The 27,066-nt window shown below is 38.2% G+C and overlaps 2 protein-coding genes across 5 annotated transcripts; both read left to right on the top strand.

The window, feature by feature from the left end:
- Positions 1-691: 691 nt before the first annotated feature.
- Positions 692-14,507, top strand: LOC127935554 (epiplakin-like). Of its 2 annotated transcripts, XM_052533538.1 has the most exons (4): positions 692-850; positions 3,858-10,083; positions 12,118-12,718; positions 13,736-14,507. In XM_052533538.1, exons 2-4 carry the CDS (start codon positions 3,895-3,897, stop codon positions 14,227-14,229), a joined length of 7,284 nt encoding a protein of 2,427 aa, XP_052389498.1. In that variant the 5' UTR covers positions 692-850; positions 3,858-3,894; the 3' UTR covers positions 14,230-14,507. The 2 variants fall into 2 exon arrangements, with proteins under 2 accessions (XP_052389498.1, XP_052389497.1); XM_052533537.1 differs by lacking the exon at positions 12,118-12,718 and having other exon boundaries at positions 693-850; positions 3,858-12,015; positions 14,050-14,507.
- A 4,317-nt stretch (positions 14,508-18,824) lies between these two features.
- Positions 18,825-26,933, top strand: LOC127935557 (solute carrier family 52, riboflavin transporter, member 2). Of its 3 annotated transcripts, none has more exons than XM_052533544.1 (7): positions 18,825-19,603; positions 20,516-20,628; positions 20,736-21,453; positions 23,171-23,308; positions 23,433-24,285; positions 24,591-24,714; positions 25,451-26,933. In XM_052533544.1, exons 4-7 carry the CDS (start codon positions 23,179-23,181, stop codon positions 25,658-25,660), a joined length of 1,317 nt encoding a protein of 438 aa, XP_052389504.1. In that variant the 5' UTR covers positions 18,825-19,603; positions 20,516-20,628; positions 20,736-21,453; positions 23,171-23,178; the 3' UTR covers positions 25,661-26,933. The 3 variants fall into 3 exon arrangements, with proteins under 3 accessions (XP_052389504.1, XP_052389505.1, XP_052389503.1); XM_052533543.1 differs by having other exon boundaries at positions 18,827-19,603; positions 20,450-20,628; XM_052533545.1 differs by lacking the exons at positions 20,516-20,628; positions 20,736-21,453.
- Positions 26,934-27,066: the final 133 nt, after the last annotated feature.

Genomic DNA, 27,066 nt, shown 5'->3' with positions numbered 1-27,066 from the left:
TGCATTTTACAATATATTAAAATAGAAAACATTAATTATAATATTCAACAATATTACTTTTTTTTTTGACCAAACAGATGCAGCCTTTGAAATCTTAAGAGACTTTCTACTTAAATCTGTTCTTTACACTGGTGCATTGAATAAGCAAATACAGTAATATAATAATACTGTCAAGTTCTGCAATACTGCAATACTGTAATACTACCATGCCTTTTGTGACAACAGAGACAAGACATCACATGGAATACATTTACATAATTTGAAATGACTAACAGAAACTGTGCACAAAATTAAATAAATAACACTAATGAAATGTAATGATAAAAGCATCCATGAGAATAGGTTTTCATAGAAAGTTGGTAAATGAGCTTGATACATTGCTCTGCCACAGTCTGAAATCCCAGTCACCAATTGTGAATGCAGTGAAATAAAAAAAACAACAACCTGGCAGTCAGTTCTTTCCCTTAATAACCCCATTTAATGTAGCAAACAAAATTCGAAGTCGTTGCTGACTTAAAAAAAAAAAAACTAGTTTTTAATAACTGCTATAGTTTATGCTTTGGGTTTCTGTGCATATTTTTTTTCAACAGGGAGAGAGCTATTCCTTTACTCGGCTGCAAGGTACAGTATTTGTTTTATTTCCACTGAGAGAGGTGGGTGGGTTCCTGAGGGTGGAGTTTGCCCCTGACTGTATATTAAACAGAGGAAAGGAAGGAAACATGCACAGTTTTTCACTGAGGGTTCACAGTGTGCTTGACCCACATCAACCCTTAGTGAGCAGAAAAACACAGCCTTAACTAGACTCTACCAGGATCCTGACTGAAGCTTCCAGCAAAAACATCCAGAAGAAGTAAGAATGATTTCATGTAGTTTTTGTGGTCTCAGACAACAATCTAAAGATTATTCTTGTAATTGAATTGTCATTTACTTTAAAACGGTAGCAGTTCTAACAATGTAGAGCAAGGTTTATCAGTTAACCGAATGTGTGTTCCATAATTAATGTTCTTATGAATGTAATGATTACCACATGCTCCCTCTTTTGACCACACCTCTTCGCAATAAAGATCTAAAATGCTTTATGAAAGGGCAAATATTTGCAGACAGTACAGACATGGACACCTTTGAACAGGGATGATTATATAAAGTAATGCATTTCTAAGATGGTTAAAGAACTGGTCAAATATTTACATGATGCATTTAGACATTTTTCTCAAAAGTGACTTTCAGGTGAAGGCTGAAACATAACCAAGGTTTTTCCACAGTACAACAGTGTTGCAATAAATAACATTGCCTGGTACGTCATAGTTGTGGAACAAGTAATGGGATACCTACAGAATTACAGAAGTACAGTAAGGCTTTCTGAATATATAATGCATCATGAAATGACACTGAATAAGTTGTATGTTGACAAGTATTCTCAATTAAAAGAAAAATTGTAGAATGCATTAAAAAACTTTCCAAACGTTCTAAACCCGTAAGACCTTCGTTCACCTTTGAGAACACATTTTAAGTTTTTTTTGTTTAGTCTGAGAGCTTTCCGTTTCTCTTATTGAAAATGTATGTACGGTATACTGTCCATGTCCAGAAAGGTAATAAAAAAATCATTACTACAGTATATTTGTAGTAATAGCCAAAAAAAACATTGTATGGGTCGAAATGATTGATTTTTCTAAAAATCATTAAAATGGTAAATGGACTGCATTTATATAGCGCTTTCAACAGACCACATGGCCATCCAAAGCGCTTTACAAATTGCCTCACATTCACCCATTCACACAGTCATTCATACACCGACGGTTAGGATATTAAGTAAAGATCATGTTCCATGAAGATATTTTGTAAATTTCCTACCATAAATATATAAAAACCTAATTTTTGATTAGTAATATGCATTGCTAAGAACTTCATTTGGACAACTTTAAAGGAATTTAGATTTATTTTATTTTTTTCACCCTCGGATTCCAGATTTTCTAATAGTCGTATCTCGGCCAAATATTGTCAGATCCTAATAAACCATATATCAATGAAAAACGTATTCATTCAGACTTTTTATAAATATCAATTTCAAGAAATGTAGCCTTATGACTGGTTTTTTGGTCCAGGTTCACATTTGTCCATGAACAGGTATTATAATGTGCATTTCTGGTAAGGTTTCAGAAGTCCTTAATCATACAGTCATCAATCACTGTCTGTATCCAGAAATTTGGACAGCATTTTTTTTTTTCTCCTTTTTTGTGTAAGGGTTAACCACCCATTTGCTCTTTGCTAGAAGAATGACTGCAACAGAGAGACTTCATAACTAAGATATCATTTAAAGCAAATATCACTTGCAGAAAACATTCAGTGTTTACACCAGGATGTCACATCCTTGTTATAAAATCATTAAAATAGTGAGATATGAAAGTCAGTATAGGGGAGCTAAAATTCACTGAAAAAGGGCTATCTTATCCAACCATGTGACCCTGTCCGTGAAAAGCAGGCTAAAGTCTAAAAATCAAATTCTGAGATAAAGAGTCACAAAGTTTGATTACACCTATAATTTTCATTATCATTTAAATTTTTAACATGGTCTTATTCAGTCAGTGTTAAAGATGTCAAGTTTGTATTTTCACAGAATGTTCTGTACGTTATGTAGAATGATTTTATGTAGGAAACAGTAAATCTAATTTTTTTTTTAAATTTTAGCTGGGTTTTCACAGGCAAAGTCGGATATATTCAAGGCTTATTTTATGCATTTACACATATTATTAAATATATTTTAATGAAAACAACCCTTTATTGATTGCTAAATAAGGTATATGACTATAATTAATTTCTTTTACATTTATCTTGAAGAAATAGTACCAAGTTCAGCTGACGAAGAAACCTGAGAAAGACGTTTGATGATGCAGTTAACATTTTAGGAGATAGATTTTCAGTCACTCACTTTAGTCAGAAGCCATAATAATATTGCACATGCATAATATTCTGCCTTTTTTTTGGACAATATATTGTTGTTGTTCTTTTGCTAGTTACTAAAGAGAGAGAGAGAGAGAGAGAGAGAGAGAGAGAGAGAGAGAGAGCGAGCGAGAGAATGAAAGGACTGCTGTGTGTTTGCTGCTCAATATGTAACTGCCTGTCACGATAGAAGAGAAAACACTCAATCTCCCCTGATCTGATGTTTCCAGCACATGTAGACTATGTCATATTACTCTATTAAACTTAGATGTACATTTTGCTTCTGTAAATCTATCTAATCCCTTATTTTAGTTTTTATTTGTAATTTATATACTTACAAACATTAGTAATTAATTTTGCACTACATGCTTAATACTTTTTATATATAATTACTATTATTGCTATTCTTTTTCTTTCTGTTAATGCATATGTGCACTATTTGTGAGCAGCCCAGTTGCTTTGGCAATACAAATGTTTAGTTTTTGTCATGCCAATAAAGCACACTTAAATTAAATTGAGAGAGAGAGAGAGAAAGAAAGAAAGAACCTTTATGCATGATTATGCAACTGAAAAGTGAAAAGCCTGTGTGGGTCATTGATTCTTTGTCCTGACATTCTTCAAGAATACTTCAGAATACTGTTTTTCCAGTTTCCCAGTGCTTACAAGCTAAGTTTCATGCTAAACAGAGCACATGCTGAATTTTCCAGTGATGCAATGCTCAAGAAGTTTTTTTCATGTGAGGACAAGACTTAAAAGGGGAGAAGGGTACTTTCATTGCTTGCACAAACACAAGTTTCAACGGGTTTCTATGGTGTACAGTTTTGCGTTTTTTACAGTGGCCAAAATATGGATAACTTAAATGAACAAATTAGACTAGTTTTTACATGCATGACTAATAATTATTCCTATGTAATCCACAGAACCTGGTGCAAGAAAATCCATACATACACACAAAAAATGCCAGCTCAAGAAAACTGCAGTTCTCAGGGGCCAGTAGCTGGAGTGTTCCTTGAACATTCAAATGAAACAATTACAATATACCAAGCCTTCAAGAAGCGCTTGTTGAAGCTAGGAACATATCTGTCACTGTTAGAAGCTCAAGCTGCAACAGGAGGAATCATCGACCCCGTCAGAAACAGGGTATGGTCTGTAGAAGATGCAGTAAAGGAAGGCATTGTGGGACATGAAATCAAAGAGAAACTTCAATTAGCTGAGAGGGCCATCACAGGCTATACCGATCCATACACCAACCAACAAATCTCACTCTTTCAGGCCATGCAAAAAGATGTAATCCCAAGAGAATATGGCATTAGATTACTTGAGGCACAGATCTCTGCCAAAGGGATCTATGACCCCATTGAAAAATGCTACCTAACAGAAGAACAAGCCTATGGGAAAGGTCACTATGACAAAGATCTTTTTAGAGACCAGGTGGATGCTCTAAAAGTATTCTATGATCCAAACTCTCAAGAAAACCTCACCTATGCATCATTGATAAAGAAATGCACTGTAGCCCCAGAGACAGGTTTGCTGCTGTTCCCGATTTACATCACATTTAAAGGTCTTCGCAGAGGTGTAACCTCCGCTGAGCTTCTGGCATCAAAAATAATTGACCAACAGACATTTGAAAATCTACATAATGGTAAAACCACTACCAAGGATGTGATGTTAATGGAAACAGTGAAAGAATATCTAGAAGGTAAAAAGAGCATTGGGGGAGTAGCTGTGCTCTCTACTAACAAGAAAATTAGCTTCTATCAGGCAATTAGACAAGGAATAATCATGCCTGGTTCTGCTTTGATTCTGCTGGAAGCCCAGGCTGCAACTGGATTCATGATTGACCCTGTTGAAAAAAAGACATACAGTGTAGATGAAGCCATTAAACAAAAACTTGTAGGGCCAGAGTACCATGCAAAATTGCTTGCAGCAGAACGTGCAGTGACTGGTTACAAGGATCCATACACTGGTGAAACCATTTCTCTTTTTCAAGCTCTGAAGAAGGAACTGATTGTGAGGGAGCATGGGATCCGATTGCTTGAGGCACAAATTGCGACTGGTGGAATTATCGATCCAATAAACAGTCACAGAGTTCCTGTGGATGTTGCATACAAGCATGGCTTCTTCGATAAGGAAATGAATGCCATCCTTGAGGATCCTAGAGATGACACTAAAGGTTTCTTTGACCCAAACACAAATGATAATCTGACATATCTGCAACTGCTAGATCGCTGTGTCATCGACCCCTCTACTGGACTTACATTATTGCCCATTCAGGATCCATCCAGCAGTCTGAATCACAAATTTATTGGCTATGACATCAAAAAAGTCTTCAAGGGTGTCATGGTAAAAGTGGCATGTGGAAAATACATGGGAATGACTGTTTCGCTCTGGGAATTACTTATGTCTGAATATTTTACTGAACAGCAAAGGCAAGACTTTATCCAGCAATACAGAAACAAAACACTCACAATTGAAATTATAGTCACCAAAGTCCTGGAGATCATTGAACATTCAGTGAAAACAGCTAATGTCGTTTTTGAAGGTATAAGGGAAAAAGTAACTGCAAACCAGCTTGCCGAAGCTGACATACTCACAGAGCATGATCTAGAAGATCTCAGAGGAGGAAAAAAGACTGTAAAAGATGTTACAGATAATGAATCTGTGCAGATATACCTACAAGGTAAACCAAGTATTGCTGGTGTGCTGCTTCCTGACTCCCAAATAATGTCAATCTACCAAGCCAGACAAAAGGGAATTCTGAGGCCAGGAACATCACTTGTTCTTCTTGAAGCTCAGGCTGCAACAGGATTCATAATTGACCCAAATGCTAATCGAAAGTTTTCTGTAGATGATGCAGTGAAGGCACAAGTGGTAGGGGCTGATCTTCATGCGAAATTAAGCTCAGCAGAGAAGGCAGTGACTGGTTACCAAGATCCTTACACTGGCAAGAAAATCTCATTGTTCCAAGCAATGCAGAAAGATTTAATTGTGAAAGATCATGGTATACGTCTGCTAGAGGCCCAGATTGCCACAGGGGGCATTATTGATCCTGTAAATAGCCATCGCATTCCTGTTCATATTGCTTATAAACTAGGATATTTTGATAACGAAATGAATCAGATCCTTTGCGATCCAACTGATGACACAAAAGGATTCTTTGACCCAAACACTCATGAAAACCTTACTTATATGCAGCTTATGTCCAGATGTGTCACTGACCAAAGCTCAGGCCTTTGCCTCTTGAAAATCAAAGGAAACGACAAGAGAGTCAAAATAGGAGGCAGCATCAAAGAGCTGCTCCAGACCACATACGTCTCTGTGAGATACGGCAGATTCAGCAACAATAAAGTGACACTCTGGGATCTCATCAACTCTGAATATTTGTCAGAGGAGAAAAGGCAGGAGCTGTTAAAGAGTTACAAGTCCAAAGCAATCACAATAGAAGAAATCATAACAATTATTTTAAAGATCATTGAGAGCAAGGAAGTACAAAGGAATGCTGACCTCAGTGTAGATGGTCTCAGGGGAAAAGTATCCATTTTGGAGCTGCTGAATTCGGCAATAATAGATGAAAAAACATACAAAAATGTGCTTGAGGGCAAACTAACAATCAAAGACCTCACTGAGATGGGCACTGTGAGGAACTTCCTTAGAGGAACAAGCTGTATTGCAGGTGTATTATTACAAAAGTCAAACCAGAAAATGAGCATCTACCAAGCCAAAAAAGAGGGCTATCTGACCCCTGGGACTGCCTTGTGTCTTCTTGAAGCACAGGCTGCCACTGGTTTTATTATTGATCCAATACAAGACAAGAAACTCACTGTTGACGAGGCCTTGACGCAGAAAGTCATTGTTCCAGAGTTGTATGAAAAACTCCTGGCTGCTGAGAAAGCGGTGATTGGTTACAAAGACCCATACACAGGCAAGACAATATCACTTTTCGAAGCCATCAAGAAAGACCTTATTGTAAAACAGCATGGCATACGTCTGCTTGAAGCTCAGATTGCAACAGGTGGAATCATTGATCCCTTAACAGGTTTACATTTACCACTCGAAGTTGCTTTCAAAAAGGGTTATTTTGATGCAGACTTAAATAAGATCCTTGCTGATCAAAGTGATGACACCAAAGGATTTTTTGCTCCCACCACACAAGAAAATCTGACCTACATTGAAATGTTGGAACGATGCATCAAGGACCCCGATACTGGTCTTTTCCTGCTTCCAGTTGCTGAAAAAGGGAAAACACAAGAAAGATCACAAACAATTATCTCAGATGCTGAGATTAAGGAAGAATTTGAGAAAAAAAGTGTTGTTGTTCCTTTTGGCAATTTCTCTGGAAAATCACTGTCACTTTGGGAATTAATACATTCTGTATACTTCACAGATGAACAAAGGCAGCAGTACTTTGAACAATATTGTTTGGGCAAGATAAATATCAAGGATGTTATCCACATAGTTACCAAAACTATTCAAACAATAGAACAGAAAGAAGCAAATTCTCAGACAACTATGGGCCTGAGAAAACCTGTTTCTGTGCAACAGCTGTATGACTCTGGAATTATTGACACCAAAACTTACAATGAGCTGCAACATGGTAAGGAGACTCTTGAAAACATGGTTAAACTTGAATCTGTTCAAATGTACTTGAAAGGCACTGGAAGCATTGCTGGAGTAAAGCTTCATCCATCAGGAAAAGTGTTAAGTTTATACATGGCAAAAACTGAAGGATTACTCACTTCTGATGCAGCACTGTTGTTGCTTGAGGCTCAGGCAGCAACTGGATATGTTATTGATCCAATCCGAAACACACAGCACACAGTCATGGAGGCTGTCAGAAATCAACTTATTGGACCAGAGATATCGGAGCACTTACTATTGGCTGAACGTGCTGTCACTGGCTTCACAGACCCATACACAGATAAGCAAATATGCTTATTTGAAGCAATGCAAAAAGGCCTCCTCCCTCAAAAACATGGACTGAACCTCTTAGATGCACAACTTGCCACAGGAGGAATTATTGATCCAATTGGCAGCTACAGATTGCCTATACAAAAAGCAATTATTCAAGGATGCTTGAATGATCAGACCAGTGATCTTCTGGCAAATCCTATAAATAGTGAAAAGGGGTTTTCAGACCCAGAGACAAAAGAACCTCTTACTTACCAACAACTAATGAAGAAATGTGAAAGGAATTCAACTACTGGCCTGCTGCTTCTCCCAGTGACTGAAAAGAGTGCTGAAACTTCAATCTACAGTGACAAACAAATAATAAAGATCTTTAAAGAAAAATCAGTGATCATCAGTGCTGGTAAGTTCGCGGATAAACGTGTATCACTTTGGGATTCACTACACTCAGAGTATATATCTAGAAAGAAAAGGGAAGAATTACTTGACCAATACAAACAAAAGAAACTTTCAATAGACGAGATAACAGAAATGGTGACAGCAATGATAATTGAAGTAACCACAAAAAAGCATTCATTTAAAGGTCTTCGAAGAAAAGTGTCAGCAAGTGAGCTATTTGAAGCAAAAATCATCTCAAAAGAAATTATGAGTAAGCTTAACAATGATGAAGTAGATGATGAAGATATAAACAAAATGGAATCTATTCAAAAATATCTTACAGCAACAAACTGTATTGCTGGTGTATATTTCCAGTCCAAAAAACAGACCTTGAGCATCTTCGAAGCCAAAAATAAGGGACTTCTGACACCTGGAACATCTCTGGTTTTACTTGAGGCCCAAGCAGCCACTGGTTTTATGATTGACCCAGTGAGGAACAAAAAGCTTTCAGTAGAGCAGGCAGTGGCTGAAGGTGTTGTGGGCATGGAATGGAAAAGCAAACTGCTCTCTGCAGAACGAGCAGTCACTGGATACACAGACCCTTACACAGGCAAAACAATCTCCTTGTTCCAGGCCTTGAAAAAAGATCTGATCGTCAAGGACCATGGTATTCGTCTGTTAGAAGCTCAGATCGCCACCGGGGGCATCATTGATCCTGTGCACAGCCACCGTGTTCCTGTGGAGGTGGCTTACCAAAGAGGGTACTTTGATGAGGAGATGAACAAGATCCTATCCGATCCAGATGATGACACCAAAGGTTTCTTTGATCCCAACACACAAGAGAACCTCACATACTTGCAACTTGTGGAGCGGTGTGTTAGAGACCCCAACACTGGCCTGAGCCTCCTTGTGATTGCGAAAAAGGGTGAGTTCTACTTCTTCATTGATGAACATACAAAGAATATCCTTAAATCTACAAGCACAAAGAAAGCGGGAGGTAAATTCCAAGGACAGCTGGTGACACTCTGGGATCTGCTGCACTCAAATTACATTTCTGAGGAAAAGAGGAGAGAACTGGTGCAGCGGTTTAAATCAGGAACAATAACTATTGAACAGTTTTTAGAAATAGTTCTCACAGTGGTATCACAGAAATCAGAAACGAGCACCCAAACCATTACAACAATAACAACAACCGAGACGACCCAAAAACAAAATTTTCAAGGCATCAGAAAGAAAGTGAGCGCTGATGAGTTGCTGCAGTCCAAAGTCATTGATGAGAAAATGTACAAAGACCTAACTTCCGGAAAAGTCACAGTTGATCATGTAAGTGAAATGGACTCTGTGCGAAAATACTTGAAAGGAACAAATAGCATCGCTGGTGTATTTGTGCAGTCTACCAAACAAACCATGAACATCTTCGAAGCCAAAAATAAGGGACTTCTGACACCTGGAACATCTCTGGTTTTGCTTGAGGCACAGGCTGCCACTGGCTTTATGATTGACCCAGTGAAGAATAAAAAGCTGTCAGTAGAACAGGCAGTGGCTGAAGGACTTGTTGGGGCAGATTTGAAAAACAAACTGCTCTCTGCAGAACGGGCGGTCACTGGTTACACGGACCCTTACACAGGGAACATAATCTCCTTGTTCCAGGCCTTGAAAAAAGATCTGATCGTCAAGGACCATGGTATTCGTCTGTTAGAGGCTCAGATCGCCACCGGGGGCATCATTGATCCTGTGCACAGCCACCGTGTTCCTGTGGAGGTGGCTTACCAAAGAGGGTACTTTGATGAGGAGATGAACAAGATCCTATCCGATCCAGATGATGACACCAAAGGTTTCTTTGATCCCAACACACAAGAGAACCTCACATACTTGCAACTTGTGGAGCGGTGTGTCAGAGACCCCAACACTGGCCTGAGCCTCCTCGTGATTGCGAAAAAGGGTGAGTTCTACTTCTTCATTGATGAACATACAAAGAATATCCTTAAATCTACAAGCACAAAGAAAGCGGGAGGTAAATTCCAAGGACAGCTGGTGACACTCTGGGATCTGCTGCACTCAAATTACATTTCTGAGGAAAAGAGGAGAGAACTGGTGCAGCGGTTTAAATCAGGAACAATAACTATTGAACAGTTTTTAGAAATAGTTCTCACAGTGGTATCACAGAAATCAGAAACGAGCACCCAAACCATTACAACAATAACAACAACAGAGACGACCCAAAAACAAAATTTTCAAGGCATCAGAAAGGAAGTGAGCGCTGATGAGTTGCTGCAGTCCAAAGTCATTGATGAGAAAATGTACAAAGACCTAACTTCCGGAAAAGTCACAGTTGATCATGTAAGTGAAATGGACTCTGTGCGAAAATACTTGAAAGGAACAAATAGCATCGCTGGTGTATTTGTGCAGTCTACCAAACAAACCATGAACATCTTTGAAGCCAAAAATAAGGGACTTCTGACACCTGGAACATCTCTGGTTTTGCTTGAGGCCCAGGCTGCCACTGGCTTTATGATTGACCCAGTGAAGAATAAAAAACTGTCAGTAGAACAGGCAGTGGCTGAAGGACTTGTTGGGGCAGATTTGAAAAACAAACTGCTCTCTGCAGAACGGGCGGTCACTGGTTACACAGACCCTTACACAGGGAACATAATCTCCTTGTTCCAGGCCTTGAAAAAAGATCTGATCGTCAAGGACCACGGTATTCGTCTGTTAGAGGCTCAGATCGCCACCGGGGGCATCATTGATCCTGTGCACAGCCACCGTGTTCCTGTGGAGGTGGCTTACCAAAGAGGGTACTTTGATGAGGAGATGAACAAGATCCTATCCGATCCAGATGATGACACCAAAGGTTTCTTTGATCCCAACACACAAGAGAACCTCACATACTTGCAACTTGTGGAGCGGTGTGTTAGAGACCCCAACACTGGCCTGAGCCTCCTCGTGATTGCGAAAAAGGGTGAGTTCTACTTCTTCATTGATGAACATACAAAGAATATCCTTAAATCTACAAGCACAAAGAAAGCGGGAGGTAAATTCCAAGGACAGCTGGTGACACTCTGGGATCTGCTGCACTCAAATTACATTTCTGAGGAAAAGAGGAGAGAACTGGTGCAGCGGTTTAAATCAGGAACAATAACTATAGAACAGTTTTTAGAAATAGTTCTCACAGTGGTATCACAGAAATCAGAAACGAGCACCCAAATCATTACAACAATAACAACAACAGAGACGACCCAAAAACAAAATTTTCAAGGCATCAGAAAGGAAGTGAGCGCTGATGAGTTGCTGCAGTCCAAAGTCATTGATGAGAAAATGTACAAAGACCTAACTTCCGGAAAAGTCACAGTTGATCGTGTAAGTGAAATGGACTCTGTGCGAAAATACTTGAAAGGAACAAATAGCATCGCTGGTGTATTTGTGCAGTCTACCAAACAAACCATGAACATCTTCGAAGCCAAAAATAAGGGACTTCTGACACCTGGAACATCTCTGGTTTTGCTTGAGGCCCAGGCTGCCACTGGCTTTATGATTGACCCAGTGAAGAATAAAAAGCTGTCAGTAGAACAGGCAGTGGCTGAAGGACTTGTTGGGGCAGATTTGAAAAACAAACTGCTCTCTGCAGAACGGGCGGTCACTGGTTACACGGACCCTTACACAGGGAACATAATCTCCTTGTTCCAGGCCTTGAAAAAAGATCTGATCGTCAAGGACCATGGTATTCGTCTGTTAGAGGCTCAGATCGCCACCGGGGGCATCATTGATCCTGTGCACAGCCACCGTGTTCCTGTGGAGGTGGCTTACCAAAGAGGGTACTTTGATGAGCAGATGAACAAGATCCTATCCGATCCAGATGATGACACCAAAGGTTTCTTTGATCCCAACACACAAGAGAACCTCACATACTTGCAACTTGTGGAGCGGTGTGTTAGAGACCCCAACACTGGCCTGAGCCTCCTCGTGATTGCGAAAAAGGGTGAGTTCTACTTCTTCATTGATGAACATACAAAGAATATCCTTAAATCTACAAGCACAAAGAAAGCGGGAGGTAAATTCCAAGGACAGCTGGTGACACTCTGGGATCTGCTGCACTCAAATTACATTTCTGAGGAAAAGAGGAGAGAACTGGTGCAGCGGTTTAAATCAGGAACAATAACTATAGAACAGTTTTTAGAAATAGTTCTTACAGTGGTATCACAGAAATCAGAAACGAGCACCCAAATCATTACAACAATAACAACAACAGAGACGACCCAAAAACAAAATTTTCAAGGCATCAGAAAGGAAGTGAGCGCTGATGAGTTGCTGCAGTCCAAAGTCATTGATGAGAAAATGTACAAAGACCTAACTTCCGGAAAAGTCACAGTTGATCATGTAAGTGAAATGGACTCTGTGCGAAAATACTTGAAAGGAACAAATAGCATCGCTGGTGTATTTGTGCAGTCTACCAAACAAACCATGAACATCTTCGAAGCCAAAAATAAGGGACTTCTGACACCTGGAACATCTCTGGTTTTGCTTGAGGCACAGGCTGCCACTGGCTTTATGATTGACCCAGTGAAGAATAAAAAGCTGTCAGTAGAACAGGCAGTGGCTGAAGGACTTGTTGGGGCAGATTTGAAAAACAAACTGCTCTCTGCAGAACGGGCGGTCACTGGTTACACGGACCCTTACACAGGGAACATAATCTCCTTGTTCCAGGCCTTGAAAAAAGATCTGATCGTCAAGGACCACGGTATTCGTCTGTTAGAGGCTCAGATCGCCACCGGGGGCATCATTGATCCTGTGCACAGCCACCGTGTTCCTGTGGAGGTGGCTTACCAAAGAGGGTACTTTGATGAGGAGATGAACAAGATCCTATCCGATCCAGATGATGACACCAAAGGTTTCTTTGATCCCAACACACAAGAGAACCTCACATACTTGCAACTTGTGGAGCGGTGTGTTAGAGACCCCAACACTGGCCTGAGCCTCCTTGTGATTGCGAAAAAGGGTGAGTTCTACTTCTTCATTGATGAACATACAAAGAATATCCTTAAATCTACAAGCACAAAGAAAGCGGGAGGTAAATTCCAAGGACAGCTGGTGACACTCTGGGATCTGCTGCACTCAAATTACATTTCTGAGGAAAAGAGGAGAGAACTGGTGCAGCGGTTTAAATCAGGAACAATAACTATAGAACAGTTTTTAGAAATAGTTCTCACAGTGGTATCACAGAAATCAGAAACGAGCACCCAAACCATTACAACAATAACAACAACAGAGACGACCCAAAAACAAAATTTTCAAGGCATCAGAAAGGAAGTGAGCGCTGATGAGTTGCTGCAGTCCAAAGTCATTGATGAGAAAATGTACAAAGACCTAACTTCCGGAAAAGTCACAGTTGATCATGTAAGTGAAATGGACTCTGTGCGAAAATACTTGAAAGGAACAAATAGCATCGCTGGTGTATTTGTGCAGTCTACCAAACAAACCATGAAAATCTTCGAAGCCAAAAATAAGGGACTTCTGACACCTGGAACATCTCTGGTTTTGCTTGAGGCCCAGGCTGCCACTGGCTTTATGATTGACCCAGTGAAGAATAAAAAGCTGTCAGTAGAACAGGCAGTGGCTGAAGGACTTGTTGGGGCAGATTTGAAAAACAAACTGCTCTCTGCAGAACGGGCGGTCACTGGTTACACAGACCCTTACACAGGGAACATAATCTCCTTGTTCCAGGCCTTGAAAAAAGATCTGATCGTCAAGGACCACGGTATTCGTCTGTTAGAGGCTCAGATCGCCACCGGGGGCATCATTGATCCTGTGCACAGCCACCGTGTTCCTGTGGAGGTGGCTTACCAAAGAGGGTACTTTGATGAGGAGATGAACAAGATCCTATCCGATCCAGATGATGACACCAAAGGTTTCTTTGATCCCAACACACAAGAGAACCTCACATACTTGCAACTTGTGGAGCGGTGTGTTAGAGACCCCAACACTGGCCTTAGTCTGCTTGCTTTAAAAAAGTAGATTTAAGATTGGATTCAAAATGCCATGCAATATATTCTAACTTCTTTATCCACAATCATTATGTTCTATTTCCACTTAAGCCAAATACAAATCTGTATGTGTGTATTATTTAACATTCATTTTCTGTGTGCATTGCTTACATTATTATAAAATACATTTTAAACTGAAATGTAGAAGCATAAGTAAAAGCGCAAATTAAATTTCGTATTTCATCTTTTTAACTCAAGCCCTCTTGCTACTGTGTTCAAAACAATTGAAATAAACACACAGTTGCAATATGTCAATGTATTTGGTCATTTTCAAGTCAGTAATCAGTATTCTCTTTTATTCTAAATACTGTTTTGTTAAACATGGCGTTTACATTGTGATAAAGTCAACATTCAACATTTATTGCATACCAGGACATAAACAAGAGGAAACTTGTTTCAGATTAGGGTAGAAAAGATAAACAAATATTTTTGGAAAAATTGTACTTGAAAATCTGACAAAGTTGCCTTATCATTTATAAACAATTCCCAAAAAGAGAGAGAGAAATTACATTTTGTACACTTTAAAAATAAATGAATTCAATTTAAGAGTTCCTGCAATATACATATTCAGACTAATTTGTCCAGTAGCTGAATGTCTTCTCCACCATGATATACTCTTTAGAGATGACCGGGCAGATACCGTCAAGAAGACATTCAAGTACTTCAGTGCAATTGACTGTCTCATTAATGACCTGTGAAACATCAAAAATGGTTCCCGAACATCCTTACCGATCTACTGAATAGTAAGAAAATACATGCACTTTCTATCTTTTGGCGGGTACCGTATGTACAGTATATGCACAGCTACATCATTGCCTGAGTGCAGATGAAGTGATTTTAGTACCACTGAGGTTCAGGATGCAGAACAAATCAGCTTCACCACCATGTGCAAGATTTCCCATGGCAATCTCCGTGTCTTCTTCTGAAAATGGCTGGTTGGCCAAATCAAGCTCCCTGAGGGTGCTGTTCCATTCGTGGGCAAGCATGTGTATTCCTTTCTTGGATGCTACGATCTTGCTGTTGAAGTACAAGCCCCAGATATTATTCATAGTTATCCTTCCATACTATACAACAGGTGCATCTCAATAAATTAAAATGTTGTGGAAAAAGTTCATTCAACTCAAATTGTGAAACTCGTGTATTAAAAAAATGCAATGCACATAGACTTAAGTAGTTTAAGTCTTTGGTTCTTTTAATTGTTATGTTTTTTGCTCATATTTAACAAAAACCCACCAATCTAATCAATTATAATACTTTATAAGACGAATAAAAAACATTTTTAGTAAATTGATGGTCTTCAGGAAAGTATGTTCATTTACTGTAAATGTACTCAATACTTAGTAGGGGCTCCTTTTCCTTTAATTACTGCCTCAATTCGGCGTGGCATGGAGTTGATAAGTTTGTGGCACTGCTGAGGTGGTATGGAAGCCCAGGTTTCTTTGACTGTGGCCTTCAGCTCATCTGCATTTTTTGGTCTCTTTGGTTTCATTTTACTATTGACAATACCTCATAGATTCTCTCTGGGGTTCAGGTCTGGTGAGTTTGCTGACCAACACCATGGTCATTTAACCAACTTTTGGTGCTTTTGGCAGTGTGGGCAGGTGCCAAATCCTGCCGGAAAATTAAATCAGCATCTTCAAAAAGCTGGTCAGCAGAAGGAAGCATGAAGTGCTTAAAAATGTATTGGTAAATGGGTGCAGTGTCATTGGTTTAAAAAAAAAAAACACAATGGACCAACACCAGCAGATGACATTGCACCCCAAGGCATTACAGACTGTGGAAACTTAACACTGGACCTCAAGCAACTTGGGCTATGAGCTTCTTCACCCTTGCTCCAGACTCTAGGACCTTGGTTTCCAAATGAAATACAAAACATGTTCTCATCTGAAAAGAGGACTTCAGACCACTGGGCAACAGTCCAGTTCTTCTTCTCTTTAGCCCATGTAAGACGCCTCTGATGTTGTCTGTGGTTCAGCAAATTCTATGTGTGGTGGCTCTCGATACCTTGATCCCAGCCTCAGTCCATTCCTTGTGAAGTTCACTCAAATTCTTCAATCGATTTTGCTTGACAATCCTCATAAGGCTATGGTTCTCTCTGTTGGTTTTGCATCTTTTTCTTCCACACTTTTTCCTTCCACTCAACTTTCTGTTAACATGCTTGGATACATCACTCTGTGAACAACCATCTTCTCTGGCAATGAATGTTTGTGGCTTACCCTCCTTGTGAAGGGTGTCAATAATTGTCTTCTGGAGAACTGTCAGATCAGCAGTCTTCCCCATGATTGTGTAGTCTAGTGAACCAAACTGAGAGACCATTTTGAAGGCTCTGGAAACTTTTGCAGGTGTTTTGAGTTGATCAGCCGATTGGCATGTCACCATATTCTAATTTGTTAAGATAGTGAATTGGTGTTTTTTTTTTTTTTTTTTTATGTGAGCCAAAATCATCACAGTTAAAAGAACCAAAGACTTAAACTACTTCAGTCTGTGTGCATTGAATTTATTTATTACACAAGTTTCACAATTTTAAATGAATTACTGAAATAAATGAACATTTCCACGACATTCTAATTTATTGAGATACACCTGTATATATTATGAGAATAAATTGATGTAATGTCCATCAAACTATGTGATGTTCATATGTGTGTGGTTTACAGTATACTTTCACTAATGCGTTGGGCACATCAATGTTTACTTTCTTCATATTTCAAAATCAACACTTACTCTCACAAGGCAGAGGCCAGAGGCTATGATGTTTTTTTGGCACTTTGAGTAGCAATTAAGACTTGTCAATGAGTATTTTTTAACCTTAATAATTATAATTTGCTTATTAATCAATCTAATTAGTCACAAATAATTATTTATCAATATTTGTTGAAAAAATAATAAATACTCTAAATACCCCAAATAAACAATTAAACGTTTAATTATCCTAGACAGAGATGTTGAATAGACACAAAAAAGTGGCATTTTAAAAATTTGAATGTTGTATGTTTTAATTCTATGACTCTCCTCATTAATGCAAGCAACACATTATTGTATTCTGTCTGGAATATGTTTTAGCCTCTGCATCACATCTTGCTATTCAAAGGAACAGTTCACCCAAAAACAAAAATTATCTCATCATTTACTCATCCTCATGTCGTCCCAGATGTTTATGACTTTCTTTCTTCAGATGAACACAAAAAAAGATTTTTAGTCTGTATAATGCAAGGGGACAGGACCACTTCAGAAACCACACAAAGTGAACACGCCGGTCAAGTTTAAAATATTGGTATTTGTATTTTTTTTATTTATCGTTTCACTTAAGAATACACCGATTCATTAACAGGGGTTGTATGAGTTACTGTCTGTCATATTCATTTTGGGACGTCCCATTCACTTGCATTAAACTAAGAGATGTTTTTTTTTTTTTTTTTTTGCGTTCATCTGATAAATGAAAGTCACACACACACACACACACACATATATATATATAGGATGGCATAAGGGTGGAAAGGATACAGTTTCCTTTTAATCCCCTTCCCTGTATGTGTGTGTGTGTGTGTGTGTTCCACTGTGCTGCATTTTAAATGTAGTTGTTAAAAATAACAAATAAAAATAAGTACTTTACTTTTTTTACTACTTGAGTAGGCCTACAATGTAAAGATGTACGTTTTTACTTTTACTCAAGTATTATTTTGGCCAGATACTTGTACTTTTAATTGAGTGAAATTTTCACTAAGTATCTGTACTTTTACTTGAGTAAAATTTTTCAGTACTGTTTACACCTCTGAAAATATTATATTGGACATTCGATGTGATGACGCAATTACGTAATGACGCAAAATAATCACTGAACCGTTTTTGAACCGGCTCCTTGTAACTGATTCGCTGAAACGAGTTGGAGTTGGACCATAGAGTTGAGGTGTGTTCGACATCGGCTGCGGCTGGATGCAACCGATCGGCGAGAGTAGCCGCGTGCAGGTGGGGAGGAGCTGCAAACGGAGATATGAAGCCGGACACGTTGTGGCTCCCGTAGTTTGCTGCAATTACGTCAGTCATGGCAGATCACGTGGCGATTGCTTACTTGATCGCGTTTAAATGTGTGTATAAGTGGTGTTTTGAAAAAAATAAAAAAATAAAAAAATAAAAAGTGGTGTTTTGGAAGGGTGCCTTCCAAAACAAGATACCATATTGGATATATACTTTATCAGTATGACATGGGTGTTTCTGCTTATACAAAATGATAAAAGTAACCTATAAAAAAAATTCCCTGGTGGGTATGTGTTTTTCAAGAAGGTTTCAGCAACAAGATTTACAGTGCCCTCCTGCTGAGCTTTTTAACATTTTAAACATAACACCACTGATTTTCATATACAGAAAAGCACAATTCTGTTGGATTTATATTGTGATTTAGACCAACTATTTGAAAGTGAACAGTGTTGTCAAGTTGAAGTTACAGCAAGTTGTTAGCAGTTTGCTAACCACATGCAGGTGAAGTATAAACACAGCTAAATAAACTAGAGAATATGAAGAAACCAAACAAATGGAGGAACACAATGTATTATGTATCATTTGTATAGGAGCATTTATGACCACATTAGATTGTATGCTTTTTAGATTAACATTTTAGTTCTTAAAAATGCTCATTTGAATAGGTTATGCTGCTGAATACTGTAAAAGGTCTGTATAAAAAAGAAAGTCATGCAAAATAAACATACACAAACTTTATATTAACAATAAAGTAAATACAGTAAAACAATATTTAATAAATATGATTTATAAGATGAAGACGACATAAAAACGTATTGAACTGTTTTTAAAGTCCATATGAGAATTTCTGAAACTGAAGCCGACTCGCAATAAACTTGAAACGCACGTCATCGGTGTCATCAGTGAATCCAGCCAATCGTGGATCAGTTGTGTCGTCATCAGAACCTGTGCAGCCGCTCTTCAGAAGCTGCGCTGGCTGAGTTCTCCGGCTACTCTCGAATCGCTCTCGTGGTACTTTGACGGCACACGTCACAGTCACGTGGCGTCAGCGCTGTATCAAGTCGGACAAAATTTCTAACCGGCATGCACTGCTTCAAGTCAGCCGACGATCGGTTTGCGCAAAACTGCATGAAGTCGAACAAGCCTTTGGACTAGCGTAGCCGTTTATCAAAGAAAACAATGCAAGGAGTATATCCAATCAAAGACTCCTCAGATGCTCACGTGACTCAACAGGGAAGTCCACGATGAAGAGTGGACGTTCCTCAGTTTTATGAAAAGTATTACTGAATCGGACCCGGCTCTTTCTTCACGTTTCAAAGGCTACAATAAGAAACAACGCTGCACAGCACACCTAATTTACCTATAAATCGGTAAGTACATTTTGAGATTTCACACTTAAACATTCACCGTTGATTTAAATACATTAATATGTTTACGTGTTTTGTGCTTATGAGTTTTAAATATGTTTGCTACATAACGTTGTTTAAACATCAATGGTAATATCCCACAGTAAACGCAATTCGACACAGAAGACATGTTTTCAAGCTTCACCACGGACTGACACGCGACGTTAGCTAGAACAAACCACGAAATACGAAAAAAAGCTGTTCTCATTTCCAGCCATAGTGATCGTTTTTTTTAAACATTAAAACCAAAACGACCAAACTAGATATATAGTCAATAATAACATGAAATCGATAAGAAAACATATTCCTACTAAATCGACCGCGTGCACAATTTGGGCGTCAACATCTTATTCCCTGATTGCTCAAGGATAACTAACAAATAACTTGACCCGCTGAAAGAGTATATTAACTTGATTTATGTCAGTAAATATAGCAGTGATGCAACTGACCATTTGCACCATTCTTACGGTTTTATCCCATGAATTATATTCATTCATTTTGTGACATTTGCAGCAAGTAATCATAACCCTTACATAATTCATAATCATTTCAATATAGTATCAAGGAAACCATAGTTGCTGTAAATATTATCACGACTGTAAAATTAAGGTGAGTATATAGGATGACTTTTAAAAAGTGTAAGTTAGTTAATGCTGCTCCATGTGAAAGTGTGCAGGTGATTTTTTAAGTTGAAAATGATTATAAAGCTGTAATACCAATAAGAAAACTACAGTCTTAGGCAAATACACCAGTTGTAACATGATAAAAAATAACCTGATCATTTTTGATAATCTTTGTTGCACGGTTAAGATCAGCTGTGGACTACCATTCTCTGGTCGTTATTACTAAAACACTTATCTGGCCTTTATTTGGAAGCATCCACCAGATGTTTTAAAAACAAGCCAAGCCATTTTGATGTTCAACTATGGACAACTTACAAGACTTTGGTTCCTCTAGTGTGAGTGCTAAGACCATTGCTGCTGAGCTCAGTGAGTACTATTTGTTTTTGTTGTTGTTGTTTCCAATGACTTAAAATAAATCAAACAGCTTTTTAAAAAGTATATTTTTTCTTACATTTGAAAACTATGTCTTTCAGAGGATGATTTTTACACCAAGCTTGTTGACGACTTCCTTGGTGCTCATTATGGAGACCTATTGGAGCTGGATGAAAAGCCCTGGAAAATCCGCATATGGGTTCAGATTGGGCTGATGAGAGAAGAGCAAGAAATTTCATGGGTTGATTTAATTCAGTGGCTCCAAAAGATAATCCCAATGTTTCAATCTGCTGATTTCTGAAGCTTGATTGAGAGAAACATGGCAGCTCAAAGCCAAGGCAGAACTTTCTTGAAACGGCTGTCAACTTTGAGTTTGTTGGAACTTTATGTGATAGTATTGGAATCGGAAGAAGAGATTTACTTGAAATGTTGGACTTTTCTGATTGTGCAAAATTAACTGGTCTCAAAACAGTCTAGTTCTTGAATTGACAAATTTTATTTCACGAGAGAAGTTAGACCCTGTCATCTTGATGTCCTGGATATGCAACTTTGAGCCTTTATGTTGTAGTGATGGCAAGATTCAACGAGCCTATAGGCTCCTACGGTCAAGTCTCAAAGATTTCATAAAATAGTACCGCAACAACCAGAGGAGCCGAAAGAGGAGTCTAATAAAAGCTTGTTTACAGAGGATGATGAAAGCCCTCGCAGCTGTACTAGAGGACAATCTTAAAGTTTTCTTACCTGGTGGCAAACACTGCAAAGATCTGTCTACAGATATAGCTGTTAAAATGGCAAACTGTACATTTTCAAAGCTGATGGGTGAGTACCCCTTTGGTCATGCATACCCTTATGAGAAAAACAGGCCTGATAAAACTCTTGGTCAGACTGAAGGTTCTGTCTCCAAAAATGCAGAACAAGAACCTGCTTCCCGAGTGACAACAGATGAACCTGCATCAGCAGCGCTCACATTATCCCCAGTCAAAACCATTCAAAAACACTACTCCATCTTTGATTGTGAAAATCTCAATGCCACACAAAAACCAATGGTGTCTAGACTAAAGCAAAAAGCTCAAGATCACATTCATAAGAAAATTATTATTGAAGCAGTTTCAAAATATGGAGGCCCATGTAAAAGCAGGCAAGATGTTGAATGATTGCTCACAAAATAAGAAGGTGCAAGCCATGTGCATACACATTAGGTCATTCACTGTGAGCTGAACTACCAAAAGACCATCTTGGATTCCAGAGAAAAAAAATCATTCAGGGTTCTCTTTGAATAACAAACACATAGGGTTCTCTTTGAATGACATGGTTTCTACACTGAACGACGTCTTGCCAAATGAGAGAGTTATAATTACATCACCATCTGAAAATGTGCTTGATTACACTGAGATTAAGAGACCCTGACTGAACCATCATTCCCAGACCCCCAAAGCACAGCCACTGATCAGCAAACTCAACAAAAGAGCAGTATCGATAGGAAAAAAACAAAGATTTTTGGCCCTTGTTACAGGGAGAACTTGGAATTTCTCTGATTGTGTTTTAAACTGATGAAAATGTTGAATACATGCATTTTGCATTAGTTTCTTTTTTTTCTTCTCACATATGGTAAAGATCTTTGTTCTCCAATGTTCTGATACTAACAAGCTTGTTCTCTTAAACCCAAAATAGTTAACTAGTTCATTGTTTTATTTAATATTAGTTTATTTTATAGAAGTTGCATTTTCAAAATAAATGTATTTAGCAAATTACTTGTCCTGACTTTTATTAAATAACAATGCTACTACTACTACACCTACCACCACTAATAATAATACATATTATTATTATTGATAAGATACTACATTATATTTATTTCGCATACTATATCACTTATATAGTATATATTTATATAATCTTATGTATGTATATTTTAAATAAATGATGGTATTAACATTGACTTTTCTTTAAAGAATCCTACAAATTAAAAGGAATTAAAACAATACCTACCTTAGTTTCATCCATACTCTTTTTTTATTATTATTTACATTCCAATATTTAATTTCTTTTTCCATTTCACACTTTTTAGCCAGTTGCATGTGGCTTTTTCTTTCCAACATTTCAAAAGACTTGCAGCATTAAATTTTTCTGTTGCTTGTGGAGTACTATTCATGTACACAGGACAAATTGTAAAATTAATTTAAAAAAAGCAATGATTATTTTTATATGTATCTATGCATATATTTAAAATAGATTTTTTATGTTTTATTATTTTACATTTACATTGCTATTTACTTTATATTTTACATCTCATTGCTGTATATAAGTGAACACTGAAAATTTTGCCCTGACTGCTGAACAAGCATTTCGGTGATGATCATCACTCAGAAAGTGAGAAGTCATTAACGTTTATTAGTTTTAATTCAGTCCATATCAGTTGACACCGTCAAGCTATTTACTTTGATTATTCTATTCCTTCAATACAGTCAAACAAAATGTGTATATTTTTTTGAATTAAAAATATGGACGCTCTAACTCAACTGTGCCCTTTTCTTAGACATATAAATGGCAGATACATGGTGGAATCATGCCATTGTTACACATATTCTAGTGGCCCTGTTTGGAATGGGCTCGTGGATCTCCGTGAACTCATTATGGGTTGAGATGCCGGTTGTTGTAGAAGTTCTGCCTGAAGGTAATTAGTGTTTTAAGAACATAAAAACTTGTTTTAATAAAACATTAACGTGCCACAGCTGTACCTAGTAGATGCTGTATTTATCCTGATAATTGTAGAACTTAAACATGTTCTTTCTTTACAGAGTGGAACTTGCCAGCCTATATTTCAGTGCTGATTGCATTTGGGAATTTGGGTCCAGTGGCTGTGACTTTGACCCACCACATTGCTCCAGGATGGCTGAAAGAACGCATGGTCATCCACATCATACAAGTGCTAGCGGTGGTTGCAGCTGTGTTTCTTTCTCTCTTTTGGTCCCAGGTGGTCACAGTTGCTGGAGAGCCAAGATCTGTCCCGTTCCTGCTGCTTACTTTTATCCTGTCATTCGTCTGTTGCACTTCCAACGTCACCTTCTTACCCTTCATGTTCCGTTACCCCCCGCAGTACATCCGGACATTCTTTTTTGGACAGGGTCTTTCTGCACTCTTTCCCTGTGTGGTTGCTTTGGGGCAGGGTGTAGGGAAACTAGAGTGCAATGAGACCGCCAACGGAACAAAGCCCCACTATCTCAAAGAAAACTTCCCAGCCCAAGACTTCTTCTGGTTTTTGTCTGTGATGCTTGCTATTTCTGCCCTCTGTTTCCTGGCTCTGACATGCAGAGTGGTCACTCTGACTACGGCAGAGGAATTTCAAAAGGCGGAGCAGGCATCAGTGAAAACAGAGGAAGAGACACAACCTTTACAAAATGGAGATTCCACAGTTTCTGAGGAACAGGTTGAAGTTGAAAAACAGGCACCTGTTGTGGCCTTTTGGACATCACGCAATATATATCTGCTCCTGTTGCTGGGATTATCCAATGCTTTGACCAACGGTGTGCTGCCATCCGTGCAGAGTTTCTCCTGTCTGCCTTATGGCACCATGACCTTTCACCTCTCTGTCATCTTGGGCAACATTGCAAACCCTCTGGTCTGCTTTGTGGCCATGTTTGTTTTACTTAGGTAAGTGAGTTAAAGTTCTTGATGCTTAGTTGTCCTGTTACTTTAAATCAGGGGTGTCCAAACCTGCTCCTGGAGGGCCACTGTCCTGCAGAGTTTAGCTCCAACCCCAATTAAACACACCTGAGCCTGGTTATCAAGGCCTTACTATGCATAAGTTCCAGACAGCGGCCCTGCAGGACAACTCAGGAGTTTGGACACCTCTGATTTAAATTCTGCTCTTGTACAATTTGTCATATTATTGTGTGATTATAGGTGTTGTTCATTGAGTTGAATTTTTTAAATTGAAATTGATGGTTTCATTATAGGTCCAGCATTGGTCTTGGTATGATGTCACTGGGAGGCTGTATTTTTGCTGCCTATCTCATGGCCTTGGCTGTGCTGAGTCCCTGTCCACCACTTTTAGGAAGTCAGTATGGCGTTGCTCTTGTGGTTAGTAACTCTATTTCATTACTAAGTGGGAGAGGAACTAAGAACGAATCTCTCAAAATGTTAAAAGTGCTGAATACTTCACTGAGCTACCACGTGCAAAAGTGTCGCAACTGTTAAGTGTTTCATTATCGTATCATCTCTAAAGATCTGATAAAGAAAGAGTTAAGATAAATATTAAGATACTTGAAAGATAATTATTGTGAAAAGGGGTCATTATAGCAGTATTTCCAGTAGCCCCTCACTGCAGAACACAAGATCCAAGGGGTGTGGTTGGATCTACATCTAGGGGGTGGAGATGGGTAGGTTTAGTGATCTGGGGGTGGAGACAGGTAGGTTTAGGTGTAAGGTGGGAAGAGTTGGATCCAACCACTCCCCCTGGATCTTGTGTTCTGCAGTGAGGACCATCTCAATATTTCAAAGGAAAAAAAATGTTGGAGTCAACAAATCCACTCATTTTAGTAGTTCTGAACAGTGGAAATCTTTTGTAATTAAATATTTACTAAGGTAAATGACAATGTGCCAAATATGCTCAATAGACCTTATTGTTGATTTAATAATTAATTTTTAATTTTATTCCTGATCACAAAGTCACCCATTCATTCGCCACACATAATACACAAATTCTATGCAAATACAGTACATAAATAATTATATTAAATTACACGGACAATATTAGAAACCATTAATTAACATCAGGTTTAGTTTGTTAACAGAAGTCTTATTTGTCTTCATTCAGATCATATCCTGGATCATCTTCACTGGCTTGTTCTCTTACGTGAAGGTTGTAGTTGGGACGCTGCTTCATGAAGCAGGGCATGCAGCTTTGCTCTGGTGTGGAGTCTTCATCCAGGCTGGCTCTCTAATTGGAGCTCTCACAATGTTCCCTTTAGTCAGTGTGTACCAGGTCTTCCAGCGAGCCCAGGACTGCACAGACAACTGCAGTTAATATTGCAGCACCTGATTTTACATTCACCCCATACCTTTATACAACAGATATAGGTGTGAATCTAAAATGGAAAAAGATGGTCAAACTGATGCCATCACAGGACATTTCAAGTTAAAGTCAATGCAAAAACAGCTGTACTTGTTTACAATGCATATCTTTGTGTTACCCGATGGAATATTGTGAATGTAAAGAATATGTTGAAAGTGTATATGTGAACATCTTGACCTTGATCTAGATTAAGTGAAAAGTGTTTTCATGCACCAAGACGAGACAAGACATCTGTGGTTGAAAATCAGAGCGGGTCTGATTTCATAATGGAAAACTTCAGTATCGGCATGTCCGCAGTTTTTTTGGCCAGAAAACAGAAGTCGGCAATCTGCTACAATATACACTATCCAATGAATAGACTTGTACTATATGCTTCATCTGTGTAGTATTTTGTTTATTCCCAATAGTAAAATCAAGTTACAATAGTATATTGACATTGTTCCTAACTGGGAAAACAATGCTTTTTATTACACCCAAGATTACACTGTTTTGACGACCATAAGCAAAAAAATATTATCACATTCCAGTATTTCTGGATTTATATTTAACTTTGTTGGCTGAATATCAGGTTTTGTTTGGTTTTAAATTTTAGTTGTAATGTATATACAGAGTCTAAATGTAGTACTGACAATACTGTATGTCTAACCTGCCAGATCTGCCATGTTTTACCCTTTTGATTTTTAATATTTTAGATGTGAGGCCAGTATTTTAATTAAGGTTAATCTCATTTTGCAACTGCTGTTATCTTTTGTAAAATGTGTCAACATTCAAAAAACAAATGTGGTATGTGTAATTTTGGGCATTTAGCACTAATTATTCTCATCACTTATTTCATAAATTCAGAATTTGTATTTTATAAACTGGGCTTAAATCAGATTTGTGTTGAGCACTAACTGATTTCCTGACGTCTCTAATTAAAGCCTCTGTTTAAACTGTTAATTGTGCACAGTATTTATATGCTGTTGACAATTTGTCAATAAAGATTTGAGAAAAAAAATGTATTTAAAAGACAATGAGGCTAAAATATTACAAGGTATCATAGAACTATAGTTCCATAATGCCATATATTTCGGTGGTCCCTGTCTTTTAAATATAAATATTTATTTTCATTTTGAATTTTCTTGCAGTAGTTAAATGCTGTTTTGAATTGTTCACATTCTTATGCATATGCTGGTTTTACAAGATCTCAGAGCTTTTTAAATAAATGGTTCATTTGACAGAGAAATGTGTGGTATGAACAAAGTTGTGGAGTTTCTTTTATATAAACAAATGACCTAAAAACTGATAAGCTATAGGAATGTAAATGTAACCTATTTCCCAGGTTGTTGTTTTTTTAGTCATCAGCAGTTGTAGTCACT

Source organism: Carassius gibelio, chromosome A19, assembly GCF_023724105.1.
Source record: "Carassius gibelio isolate Cgi1373 ecotype wild population from Czech Republic chromosome A19, carGib1.2-hapl.c, whole genome shotgun sequence".
In the NCBI taxonomy this organism is placed as follows: Eukaryota; Metazoa; Chordata; class Actinopteri; order Cypriniformes; family Cyprinidae; genus Carassius; species Carassius gibelio.
Note: the sequence above shows the minus strand (reverse complement) of the source record. Positions and strands in the feature narration are given on the sequence as shown.